This window comes from Poeciliopsis prolifica, unplaced genomic scaffold (genome assembly GCF_027474105.1).
Source record: "Poeciliopsis prolifica strain line A6 unplaced genomic scaffold, Auburn_PproV2 SCAFFOLD039, whole genome shotgun sequence".
Lineage (NCBI taxonomy): Eukaryota > Metazoa > Chordata > Actinopteri > Cyprinodontiformes > Poeciliidae > Poeciliopsis > Poeciliopsis prolifica.
In genome coordinates this window covers 4,998,679-5,012,723 of record NW_026562414.1, presented here as the reverse complement: position 1 = coordinate 5,012,723, position 14,045 = coordinate 4,998,679, and the positions used below count along the sequence as shown (strand labels likewise).

At 36.9% G+C, this 14,045-nt stretch overlaps 1 protein-coding gene across 1 annotated transcript in view; it reads right to left on the bottom strand.

Annotated features, from left to right (window-relative positions):
- Positions 1–14,045, bottom strand: part of man1a1 (mannosidase, alpha, class 1A, member 1) — a 107,630-nt gene that overhangs the window by 65,604 nt on the left and 27,981 nt on the right. The window contains exon 2 of the mRNA XM_055054239.1: positions 13,235–13,331. Coding sequence (XP_054910214.1) covers positions 13,235–13,331 — 97 coding nt within the window. The remainder of the gene's footprint in view (positions 1–13,234; positions 13,332–14,045) is intronic.

The following is a 14,045-nucleotide window of genomic DNA, read 5'->3' as shown; positions in this document are numbered from 1 at the left end:
TAATGTCTTGATAAATATCAAAATTAATCATCTTTATCGTTTTCTGTCTTTGGTTTTCGTTTTGACTTAAATCCAAGAAATTTTTTCATTCTTTTCCAAATGGTGGTTTTTGGTTTCTTTTTGATGTCTAAATCCTGAAGGCCACTTTCTTGTTGGGTCATAATATCCTCAATGTCTTCAGCGTCCTTAGAACAACCTGGTTCTGGTTCTGGTTCTGGTTCTGGTTCTGGTTCAGGTTGTTCCTCCTCTGAATCCATGTCATTTGAATCATTAATCACGTCGACATGGCCGACTGATATTTCCTCTTCTTCTTCTTGAGGACTTGCCGTGGTGGTTGACGGTAAATCGTTCATATATTCAACAATATTTTCGACAGAATTACTTTTAATTTGGTTTCGTTCTGCAGCTTTTTTAAGTGAACTGATGTCTCTTTCGTATCTCATGGACAAATCTTGATATAAAGTGTCAACTTTGTTCAGTTCTTCTGTGGCGTTTTTCAGTTTGTCCTGCAGGCATTTAATCTCATTTTGTGATGATTTCTGCAGGAAGGTTTTTTCCAATTCTAAGTCATTTATTACCTTCTTCTCCTCCTCTGCCTTTTCCAAATAAAATCTTTTTTCTTCAATCATTTGCTTCTTCAGGATCTCTCCACTTTCTTTCTGGGCTTTCAGTTCTTCAGTCAGCTCCTTATTTTTTCCAAGGTTTTCTAAATGATCTTCTTTCTCTTGCCTTAGCTCCAGTTGGCATCGCTCCAGGTTTAGTTTCAGGATTGCGATTTCTTTCTCATGGGCCAAAGTCAGATCATGATACGATTTTTTAGATTCCTCCAATTCTCTCTGCAAAAGTTGTTCTGATTCTTGCATTGACTCAAATTTTCCTATCATTTCTACCCTCATCGTTTCCATCTCTGTTTTTACAATATCCAATAATCGCTGCTTCTCACTAATCTTTTCCTCGTAAAATGTTTGTGACTTGGTCTCTTCTCTCCTCTTTATCAAGTCAGCATTATATTTAGCATTGAGCTCCTGGAATGACCTCTGGAGCTCCTTCAGTTCTTCTTCCAATGCCTTATTTTTCTCTTTCTCTTCATGCAGTTCATCCATAAATGCTTCAACTGTGTGAAAGCAGGAGACCCTCACTTGTTCATATTGTTGCTGTATTTGCTCCTTCTCCATATCTTTAATTTCAAGCTGAGCCTGAGAAGCTATCACATCAAATTTCAGGACTTCCACGTCTCTGAACTTCTGCAGGCTTTCCAGTTCGGCCTTCGCTCTGCAGGCCTGATCAAAATAGCCAACTTTCAGTTCCTCCTGCTTCTTGAGTTGGAACTCCATTTCTTGGAGCTCTTCCTCCAGTTTCTCTCTCACTGCAATCCTTTTGGCCTTTTCTTTGTTCAAAAGGCCGTTCAGTCGATGGATCTCTTTTTCCAAATCATCAGGGTTGGCAGTAGAGCTCCTGCCTTGGGGGTTGGTGGTTTCCCCTCCTTGGATTAAATCCCATCATTGTTGATCTTGCTCTTTGCTGAGACATTTTCTCAAACACTATCAATGAAATCGTCGATAAAATATCTTAAGGGGTTTGCGAGCGTCTGAACTGGTCAGTAGTATTGCGAGCAATGACAAATATGCAGAATTGTGTTACATACAATTCTGCAGTTGATGACATCACAGGCGGCATCGCCAGTGACATCACAGAATCTCCCTTTGCTGGCGGTGTGACATCATTCCACCTCCAAATATCTTGTTTCAGTCAAAATAGTCCATGAGTCTCTTGTCTTATGTCAGGGACATCAAACTCATTTCCATTTGGGCCCAGATCAAAAATCTGAATGTTGTGCCAGGTTGCATTGATAAAAACCAATTCAATTGTTAAAATATCAATGAATAGGTGTTTTCAGCATTCAATAAGTGTTTAAAATAAAATAATATTGAACATCTTTTCACACTAATCAGTCCGTTTGCGATTGTTCAGACTTTTGCAGCATCACTGTTTGGAGATAAAAAATGAACTAAAATAATCAAATGTATCTTTTAAGACTCCCAGTGATCTTGGGGTTTCCCAACAAGACAATGTTGACTGTTTTAACCTTTCACCTCTTCGCCTGCTTTGGTCACATGAGCTGCAGACTAGCAGACAAACTTTAATAAAACTTTCAATGGCGGGTAAAGTAGCAGGTCAATGGTGGTGAAACCAAAAACAACTCTGTCTCCACTGTTTGCTGAAAGAACATGGAAGATGGCGAGGAATATTTTAGTAGAGAGCATCCATCTCACTTTTCATTAGTTTGAACCTCTGAGCTGATAAGGTGTTATTGTTGCTCTGGCAACTAACAACATGCATTAGAAGTCATTTATTCATAGTACGATAATTATTCTTAACCAAATTAAATAACATTTACCTTAGCATGCTAAGTGTATTTCTCGATGCACAAATAGTTGATATTGTTCAGGGATTAAAGGTTTATTATTGTCATATCAGCCACTGGCCACCAGGGGCTCCCAAAGCGACCCAGCCTGGCTCCAGGCTGTACGGTGACCCTGAGGTTCAAACTACTTCAGCAAATTGAAACCACAATTACAAAAGCTCTATAACATGAACATAAACACAATGACATTAATGAAAGCGTTTTTATATCACCAAGAACGTTCATGTTTTTAAAAAAACACGTTAAAGCCAGAATAACTTCCGATTCAAAGTAAAAACGAGCCACAGAGCAATCAGCGATTTCTTAGGTCTCCCACTGGGACATACCTGATCCGTTTCATTAACGTTGTAGCACTTTCGTTAACGTTGGACTTTATTTTATGCGCTACATAGATTTTCTGGTGCGCTGAGAATATGCGAGCAGTGCGCGACTGCGCAGGCGCGCAGCTTAGAGGGAACATTGATGAAGGGTTACATTTTCAGAAGAAAAGGCCATTTATATTTACAAACTATTATCAAATACATATTTTTAAAGAAAATGTGTTCAGCCGCAACTCCTGGCTTATAGTATAAATTATTGTATCTGAATATAAATAATCTTTGGGTGATTCAGCAATTTTGCTGGTTTTGACTGGATGTTATAAGATAAACTTAGTTTTTAGTTTTCTTTTAAATTCTGCAGATCTTTGATCGACTATTCATGTCTGCCTTGACTCTCTAAACCGCTTCTTTTATCCGTTTGGAGTTCTCATGTACAGACATTTGGCTGCAGCCATACCGAATATAAATGAAACCCTGCAGAGGGCAAAGTTGATTAAAAACGGAAGAAAACACAAATAGATGTGCAGAAGCCGAACCAGCAAACATCGTAAATCTTTTTTGACATTTTGCTACACATCATCTTGTTTTCCCTCTTCCCAGTAAAGAGAAATTGCCCGGTGCCTCTCCAAATCGGACTTGCCAATGAAAATATCTAGTGAAAACATTGTTCCCTGTCAAAAACTAAACACAAGGTGAGCTGACAGCGGCTGGAAAATTCCCTTGACTTTATGAAATATGCCGTCACACAGCCAGGCGACGGAAAACAGACACGGCTGCAAACTCTACCTCTCGCCAGCTTTCTAAGGCAAGTTAAATGGATGGGGAAAGATGCGCTGACTCTGCAAAAAATAGAAACGGCAGCCTCAGCCTTCAAAAGTCTGGAAGAAGCTAAAGAGTGACTGGTATTAAAAACACAACGCTGAAAGCTTTTTCAAATGAAAATCCTGTCTTCAGATCATTGTCTTTCTAATCAACCAGTCTAAAATTAGACGTTTAATCCCTAATCCCACAATATCATCCAGATCTCAACACATTCAGCTTCCAGTGATCCAAACACTTTCCTCATTTTAGTTTTATTTTTTATTTCAGGAGGTCAAAAAGGGTTGGGGAGGAAAAGTGATGGCTAAGGCTTTGGGTAATCGTGTTACTGTGAGCAGGAAGCAAGCCCACAGTAACACACACACACACGCACACACACACACACACACACGCATACATACACATCCCAGAGCACGTTAACCTCTTGGCTTTGGCTGCCACATATTCAAGCGTCAACTGTTTTTTGTCAAGGTTACAGCGAAAGGCATTAGCCAGACTCCTTTCTGTTTTTACTCTGTGCTGAAGTAAGACGTAAAACAGTAGGATGGGCAAATTTAAAGCATCCATATCATCTTTTAGGATATTCTTAGGATTTTATACAATGGGGTAAGACAAAAGTGATGAACGATTTTCTAAATGTCATTACTTTTACATCAAGCCTCTTGATGTGGTTACCATTTACACTGAATCAGGGCTGAAACGATTAATCACGATTAATCTGTTGTTGAGATAATTATCAACTCATTTAGTAATTGATTAATTGTTAACTTGAGTACACAAACTGTGTGTACAAAACCGTACAAAAAATATATTGAGTCTGGAACGATTAATCGGAATCATCACAATTAATCAATTATTGAAAGAATCGTCAACTAATTTAGTAATGGATTAATCGTTAGAGTACAAAGACTCAAAATTGTTCAAAGATTTTTATATTCAGAGGATTAATTATGCCAAAACTCTACAAAAAATGTGTCAGGTTGGAACTATTAATCAGATCAATCGATAATTAAAATAAATGCCAGCTAATTAGAAATCGATTAATCATTGACAGGCTATTTACTTAAAGGACACAGTGAAAGAAATAATCCAAAACTTTACAATTATGATTTAAGTATAAAAATCAAACAGAAAGGTGAGCTTGTGGCTGATCTGATATCTGCTTTAAAACATTTTTTCTTTACCTTTTTGATTGGTCTGAGCACCAGAACTGATATTAGACTTTATTTTTAGGTGTCATAAATTCCTGACAAATTTATGACAATTGCTAATAATTCCTGATTGCTTTTGATAAATTCTGATAGTTTGATATTTTTCTGATGAACATATGTAGTTCTCATGCAGTAGTTCCTGCTAGTATTAAAAAATCTAAATAAAATGGGCATTTTTAACATTTCAAAGGGCTGAAACAGGGCAAAGGGATGGCATAAGAGTAATCAGTAGATTGAGTGAAAGTTTGTGTCTTCAATAGAGTTAACGAGAGGGTTAGTGGTGCTGCAGTGTCTTTCAAACCCTTGGAGGTGAGACTTCTTGCTGTTTAAGGTGCATTAAGTGTGATTAATTAAAGCAGTCGACCGTTTAAAGTTTCACAACAAAAACCCAGGAGAAAAGTTTTAGCATCTCAGGCATTTCAAGTGTATTTCATTCATGTCACGACGGCAACATTTCAGCTCCCCTCTTATCTGAGTCCCATCCACAGCCGTGCTGCGGGAGATTTACATCACTCCAGACTCAACCAAATTCAACTCCCTCCGCCTCATCATGCTGACAAACACACAGCAGAAAAACCTGAGGGAAGGCCACAGCAGAATTACTCCATCCATTTCAATTACAAAGATTGAATATCTGATTCACAGGCACACTGAATGCTGCGTGGGAGCCGAGGCTGCAGCCCGGGACTCAATGTCAAATTACATAACCAACTAAATGACTTGTCGGAATCGAAAGACACCAGAAACATCAGTCCTCTTGACTGGTGGATAATATTATTTTTAGCCTTGCTCGCAACAGCGGCGGGGCTCAGAGGCTGTCGGCGAGCAGGAAGCAGCAGAATCAAATGTGGGATGATATAATGAAAGGAATGTGTGCAGTCAACTAGTTTACACACCTCAACCCTGCAAGCCCCCGATGCCTCAACATCATCAACTCTGGCATCAAACTGAAGGTGAGCTGCAGACCGACGTGTCTGCTTCTCGTCTTTTAAGTTTTTTTTGCTGCTTAGCATTTGGAATTACATTCATTCAGCTGGAAATGTCCAAATTACACACATCTCCAAACTCAAATTTTCTTAATCTTTAAAGTTATAGACAAATGTTCTCTATGAATTTATGGCAGGTATTTCTACAAAGGTCTGACTTTGGAAACCAAAGGTTGACTGGACAGCAAAACCTCTGTGGATGGATGGAAGTGCAGACCAATGGCAGGATGGGTACACAGAGGGATGAATTAAAGATTGGACAAACAGTTGATGGATTGATAAAAACACAACTTAATGACTGGACAATTGCCTATATGATTGACAGAAGGATTAAAGGACAAATTGAGGGTTGGACAACTGTCTAAATTGTTGAAGGATGGATTACTGAAGATTCAATGGTTGGACAATGATCTTTGGACAATGTGGTTTACAAATTGATGAATGGATAAAAGACTTTAAAGTCTGGATCGATGCATTTAGAAGAAAATAGATGTAGACAAATTAAAGGATGTTGGAAAAATCCACACAAACTGCTGGGTTAGACTTTATAATTAATTGACATTGACTTCAAACAGCAAAACAAATGCTTAATAATATAAAAGTCAATTTTTTCCAAACATCTCCTGGTGAAACCAACTAATTAAACCTCAAAAAGTCAATATTGCACAGTTCATTAATTATAAATATCGCTTTAACACACATATCTTAAACTTGCAAAATTCAAACAGAGCTATTAATAGAGAGAAGTTGTTCTAAATACTTTTGTGTTATGTTTTGTTTTTTGGTCAAAAAGTGCCCTGCAATAAATTTCAGAGATTAGTGATAAGACTTTCTCAACCATTAACGTGAAATAAAACGTCTTTCTGTCCAAAGATCACACTTTCCACTTCAAGTTTTATCTTCTATCTTTTTATTTCTGATGGTATTGATTCATAAACCCAAGTTTGAAGGACAAAGTACAAATAGGACAGCTAATAGACAGCTGGGCAGATTGACTGGTACGTTGGCTCACAGTCAAATAAATATCTGCGCTGGATTTAGACCAACAAACTGAATCAGAAACTTTCAACAAAAAAGTTGGACATTTCTGAATTTCAAATATTTAGAGAAAAATCAAAGTTTTCTATAAAATTTATTAGATTATTTACAAGATTTCAGAATTTCTGGCTGAAATTTTCTCCTTTTTCCCCCCATCGACTAAATGAAACTAATGAAATGTTGTAAAACTCCCTTTCAAGTTTAGGCTTTACAATAGATATCGGGTTAATATATATTTGCTTGATTTGATCAAAGCTGAACACAGATTAATGAAGAAAATAACAGCAAGAAAAAAAACATGCTCAGGTGATTATTAAACCTGAAAATTTGTTCCAGCTCTGCATTAGCTGCAGTACAGCTTCAACTCAGGGCGATAATAAATGAAGTGATAGTGCTCTGACATGGAGGAAAAACCGCAGGGAGAAAAACAAAGTGACAAAGAAAAGCAAGTCGCACAAAAAGCCTCGCAGCATCTGTGGAAAAGCCTGCCCTTCATCCTGGGGCTTTTTAAAGCACTGCACACGGGGCCAGAAAGAAAACCTGCGCTGCAAAGCCACTGTGTCTCAGGAGGAGGTGAAGGTCTTCACTTCTTCACTTCGCCTCCAGCTACAGCTCCATCCGACTGTCTGGGAAAACAACCACACTTTCAGGTCAATGTCAAACCTCAACAAGCTGCACCCGATTCATAAAAAATGGAAAATATTGTGTTCAATGCATTATGTGTTAATAGGTGGGGAAAATGTGATTTTCCATTGGTAGCTCAGTATTTAAACAACTTTTACACACAAAACTCTTTCTGCAGGTTTCACCGACTGAAATCCAAGGCTTTTTATGATGAATGAAATTTAATACCTGTATTGCAACAGAAATACTTTATTCATGTTTTATATGGTAGTAGTGCTTCGCATGGGTTAGCAAGAGAAGTGAGCCAGTCGCGGAGATGAATGGCAATAAATTCGACCTTACCAAGGAGCTAGCAAAGGTATATTAGCAGCTAGCTAGCGGTAGCCTCAACCACTTCAAGTGAGGAAGTCTTTGTTAGGGTGGCCATTTATTGTATTGTTCATCTTCATAAATTTCTAGTCTTGACATAATAATAGTTTTGCTATTCTCTGTTTGTTCAAAGAGACTATCAATAAAAAATACAAATACTATGAGCAGTTTAGTGATATAAATCACGCTTCTTTATGCGACTGAGGAAGTGTGTTACAAATGTTTTCCATGTGGCTATTATTGTTATGTCATACATTCACAGTCTTACAGTTAATACATAGTTTTATCATCACTTTTATTGGTATTTTAAGAGTATCACAAGATATTATAAAAGCTGAAGTCCACATTGTTCAGCTTTCATAGAATATACAAAAGTAAATAGTTCTGCCACAACAATATTGAAGATCTGTGATTTACATATTTATAAATAAATATAAGACACTTTTAGGTCTTAATTTTAGACGCATGTATTTAGGACTTTTTCAGACTTTTTAAGGATGCACAAAAACCTCTGAATGATTAAAACTGGAGTCCAAATGTCCAACAAAAACAACAAAAAAAGACCTTAAGAAAGCAGGAAAAACTATTGATTTAAACCACCTTGAAAAGTTACAAGCCAGCAACTCAAAAACAGAGACGTACCTGCTCTGTATCAGAAGTATTTCGGTTCCTTCAGGTGGAGAAGGAGCCGAGGCGACAGGTGGAGAGATGGATGCCATCCACGCCTCTAGCTGGTTTTAATTTTAGCAGAACCAATGAATCTAGTGAGTCCTAAGGCACGGGATCTGAAACAGCAGTCAGCTTTTCAGGATATTTGTTTAAAAATACAACTTCGGCAAAAGCCTTCAGTCACCAAACTGTGTTTAAGACTTTTAATAAAAGGCAGGAAGAGAAACTTCACAGGGACAAAAAGAGGATCAACTCTGACTACCCATATGGAATTGGGAAAACCGAGCCTATTTGTTTATTGGCATCAAGTTTATTTGCAGAGCACATTTCAAAGTGCTTTACCTCATAAAAACTTCATATAATCCTCTATTATGAAACAAACAAACATATTTTGTCAAATGTAGGATTTTCAAGATCATCAAGCAAGTATGCTTCAAATATGTTGACCAATGTTCCAGTTACAGTGAATAAAACTCTAAACAGATGAGTTTAGGTCTTGATTTAGAGGAAATCAGCTTTTCAGCTGTTTTTCAGTTTTCTGGAAGTTTGTTGCAAATTTGTGATCCAACCGATGTATTCAAGCATTACTTATTTATAACTCTACAGCAAGTGTCTTATTGGCCTACTGTTTAGGTAAAGACAACAGGCGATGATATTTAGGCATAAAGAAGCTAGCTAGCATTGCTTATTAGCGCCTAGTTATCGTTTTGAGTCACAGAACGCAATGAAGATCTCTGAGTCCTACTCAAACTTTTGCCTGACAAATAAGACCTGCGAGAAAAAAACTACATAACATGAGATTCAATAGTCTTGTCACGACATTTAAAACCAAAAATAAAAGTATTTAAGATCAACTTTAAAGAATTTAAGACTTTTTCAGACTTAAGTATGAAGGATAACACACCTTGACCTTTAATATCTTTATTTTCTACCTGAAAACAAACCAGATCATTACCAACTTTAAGTTAATGCATTCAAGTTTTCCAAGTTTTCGTTGAACCGTAGATTCCTAGTATTCACAGGGTTTAGGAACTACAGCCTGTAAATACCTGAAATCTGCAAATACTTGAAAAGATTCATCTAAAAGCGCTTCCAACTGCCTATTTTAATGGTTCAAACACCAAATATACATGATTGAAAGCTGTGTTAGCATTGTCACAGAAGCCAACATCTACAGTCTTAATCCTGACTGTCGTTTTTGGGGATTCAATCAAACAGCACCAAGGAAAATTAATATTTGTTTTATCCAGACAAATAACATTTTCCCATTTCTGGACTCCACCTCAAAGCATTTTAACTCTCAGAAAGTCGACAACAAATGTAGTTATTTTTACCTGAATCTTTTTGTTTTGTAAGAGTCAAAACTTGAAAACTTAAAAACTCCTGGTTTTGTCGCTGCAGGAAACCGAGATGTTCAGAAAGCAGGACATATGTTCGACGCAGGATAAAGACGTCCCTGAAATGAGCCAAAATCCAGCTAAACACACTTAAAGTGGAAACAGCTGATGGAACAGCTGGCGTCTGACAACAAGGAGTTTCTCTCCACAGACGACACGCAGCCACCCATCAGTCTATCCCATCTCTGCTGGAAACACAACAATCCGCCACCACATTGAAAACATTAGACTAACTTATTTTCCCAACAACTTCCAATGTTCTGCTGGAGAAGCCGTGTGAATTTTCCCAATCCATTTCTTTGAATGCATCCTGTTGGGAGGATAATCCATGAACTCATGCCAGAGAGTAGCCAGCCCGAGGCGCTGAGTGGGTCTCCAAGCCCTGCAGACGGCCATCTGACGAGGATACTCGAGAAAAACGCAGATCTAAGATGGCAGCAAGCCAAAACTCACAAAGAATTCAATCATTCTAAAAGAGGAAACCTTCACAAATAAGCCAACATCTAGATAAAATCCAATATTTAATCATCTTTTGAAACACTGATGCTATATTTTCCAGCTTTTCATTCTCTATATTTCCACCAGTGAATGGCTGATGAACCAACAGACCTAAATGACAATCATGATTGTACAAAATCATGCAAGAAAGTTTATTTTATTATCATATGAAGCTGCAGCGTAGCGTATCTAGCTATCTATCTCATTAGCTCTATCTAGATAAATATGTGAAGAAATACGTCTCACTATTTGGCAAGAACAGGTAGATTTTATCTCCTTTTTACCCTTAATCAATGCATAATAAACAGTAATAATGATTTATAAAGTTTACAGATGCATTAATAACATGGCTATGAGCCATTTTAAAATGCATCTTTAAGCCTGTTAATTTTAAACAGACAATAACTCTGTTACTTCTGAGTTTGATAAATGAACTGTTGAGTTTATTTTGACTGTCGTGTTTGATATTACAGCGTATGCTGATGATAATGTTGTATGTTGTGATGTGCAGCAGCCAGAGAAGGTTGTGATGAGGCCCTGAAGACGAGGCGTCTGTTTACTGATGGGATTGGGTCTGGAGGAACAGGAGAAGAGCCTATTTACTTCTCAGAACACCAGGAGGGGAATGTAAAGAGAAAGACAAACACAGGACTGAACAGGCTAATCTAATAATTAGTATTCATAGACCTGGATTGTTCTCTCTCTTCCTACATTTACATACGACTAGGAACACAGGGGGGAAGGAATTTACACAAAGCTGATTGAATTTCCTCATTAAATGTAAGAGGTGCAGCACTAAAACAGTATTCAGTATGAAAAAACTGGAGCAGCAGATCATATACAGCCAGAATCTGCACTGTGAGCAAGTCTGCAATACTGAAATCACAAAGGATTAAAAGTGATGGGCTGCGTTCACGTCAGCGTTGTTTAGCCTGTTTTAACTGAACTCAAGTTTGTTTGGGTAGGTGTGAATTCTCGCTTCCTTTTCTAAACAAATTAATTATAAATGACAGAGTATATTTTTTAAGTGGCTTTTATTTCAATAATTCCTTCTAAGAATTGTACAATGGCATATCAGAGCAAAGTTACACAATTATTTATTAAATTATGAGGTGATAGTAATAATTTTAGCATAATAAAGGCACAAATTGACCAGAAAATGTCTAAAAATTACAAGAAAGAAGTTCATACAGGTTAAGATCTGATGCAACAGCTCAGTTCGTGCATCTCTTTCTTTGAAATAGACAAAGTCGTTTCAAGGTCCTGCTCTGGATAATACTTTGATGCCGATCTGTTAAAAAACTAAATGTTTTCTTACTTGTAAAACCAACACCAAAGCATAACTTGACAAAATTCTCAACATTCTTCATTAAACTTGTTATTTTTTATGGATTTCTCATAAAATCACTGTTTTTTCCCCCTAATATTACGACTTTATTCTGGTAATATTAATATTTTATCCTCACATTATTTTGACTTTATTGTCATATGACTATTACTATGATTACTGTAAATTATGACTTTATTTTAGAAATTAAACATTTAAAAAATCTTAGTCTGGCCCTAATATTCCATCATAGAGTTAACCAATGTGTCCAAATAAATAGAAGGTGTGAAACACGCTTGTTTAATAAAAACGGTCAAAATTGGGCGTGCCCAAAGAGCGCATAGGATAAAAAAATGTAAGATTTTCCAAACATTAAATCTTCAAAAACCAAAAATATGACTAATCGATAAAACCAAAAAACAAATAAATATATATTTTGCTTTTTTAAATTTATTTATATTGCCTATTGAAAGTAAAAAGGAAGTAAAGTCCATTTTTATGTTCATAAAGCTGGTAAATTACTGTTTCTGTCTTAGGAACGCAGTGGGATCATCAGGGTGAAGGACTGAATAAAATATGCAATTTTTATAATAGTTCACTTGTTTTCTGAAAAGCCTAAGAAAGGATTTTGGGATGTTTACGTTTAGCAGGTGATGAAAGATGTTTTTACAGGTAAGTGTCTCTTCAATGAGGATCTTGCCGGAGGATTTACCTTCAGCACATGGTTGTGGTTTAACACCTTTACGTAACACCCAGACAACAAAAGCAAATGCTTAAAGACATGTTCATTCAACAACTACAATTCAATACCAGAAATTACAGCCAAAAAAAGAAAAATCTGACTGTTACAAACAACAGGAAAAACTGAGACCAAACTTGTGAAGAGTGTTTTGTTGTTTCCTTATCAGCAGCTGAGGCCAAGCTGCCTTTTTCACACACGAATAGTATCTTATCATCAGAATGCAACAGCACTAGACTGACACCTCTGATGCACAAATCCCCAAGCTGCAAGCAACTCCAGCAATACTTACAACAAAGATCTGCTGCAAGATGTCTGTTTGCAGGGATGCAACTACCGATTCTGGGTAGAACATATACATACAGATATGATTTATAAATCCTAAATTTAAAAATGTATGTCTTTTGTTTAGTTTTGTGTTAATTACTGCTTTGAGTGTGTTGTTCTTTCAGCAAATAGACTTTTTTGAGTTTGTATACTCCAGTTAAATATTCATCAATTACTACGTTAGTTGACAATGATTTCTATAAGTGATTAATCGTGATTAATCGTTTAGCTGTGTCACCATGTAAAAGCTGACAGTTACAAACCCTGCTGCACTCATTAGCACCATAGTGTTGACGATTGGTTAGATGCATAAACAAAATATAAATATATGATAAAATTGACATTTAGAGGCATGCATAGACGGATGGCTCTAAGTAGCGGCCAATTTGGCTGCTAATCTAAAGGGCAAGGCTGCTGGCGGCGGGGAAACGAGATCAATCCTGTGTGTGTCTGTGCTGTGTGTGTGCCTGGGTTGCACTTCTCACCGAATAGATTGCTGGAGTGGCCCTGCTTGGAGACCGGCCGGAGCTCATTGGAACCCCAGGCGTAGCGCCGGTAGCTGTCCCAGGCGTGCTTCATCATCTGACAGGTGGGAAAGAAAAGGAGCAGGAGGAGGGGAAAAAAGAGAAATGTTAACCTGGAGAGGAAATACTGAGCTGCAACAACTGATTCATTTTAATATGAAGTGTTAACACATCCACAAATCCATGACTCACATCTCTATTAACAATAGATCAAATGTTTAAAAATGCAGACTTAATTCAGCACCACTGACGCTCTTTCAGTTTATGCTTTCATGAACTCTATTACTTTTTTTTTCAGGTGAAACATGAGAATTCTCCTTTTCTCATGAATAAACTCTAAACATAACATCTTTTATCAAACTACAAGCATGCAGCACCAATAAATTAATCATTATAAGCCTGGCTAATATGTCACATTAAAACCCGACTACAAACAGAAGTTTCATTTACTCATGTTTTAATATAACTATTAAAACTTGACATTTACAGACACTTTGCTATAAAAAATCTTCATATTCTGAAAGCAAAATAGATTTTATGTTATTAGAAAAATCTGTCCCAAAGTTTGAATATCTAGTTTTATGCTGCCTTCATATTTCTACTGAGGCTGAAACCATTAATTGCATTAGTCACGATTAATCGATTATTGCATTAACTGTCAACTACTTTTGTGATTTAATAGTCATTAACTGGAGAATGCCTAAAAAATTGAACAATTTTGGATGAATAACACTGTCAGAGGAGTAATTTAACCCAAATTGTACAAAATCTA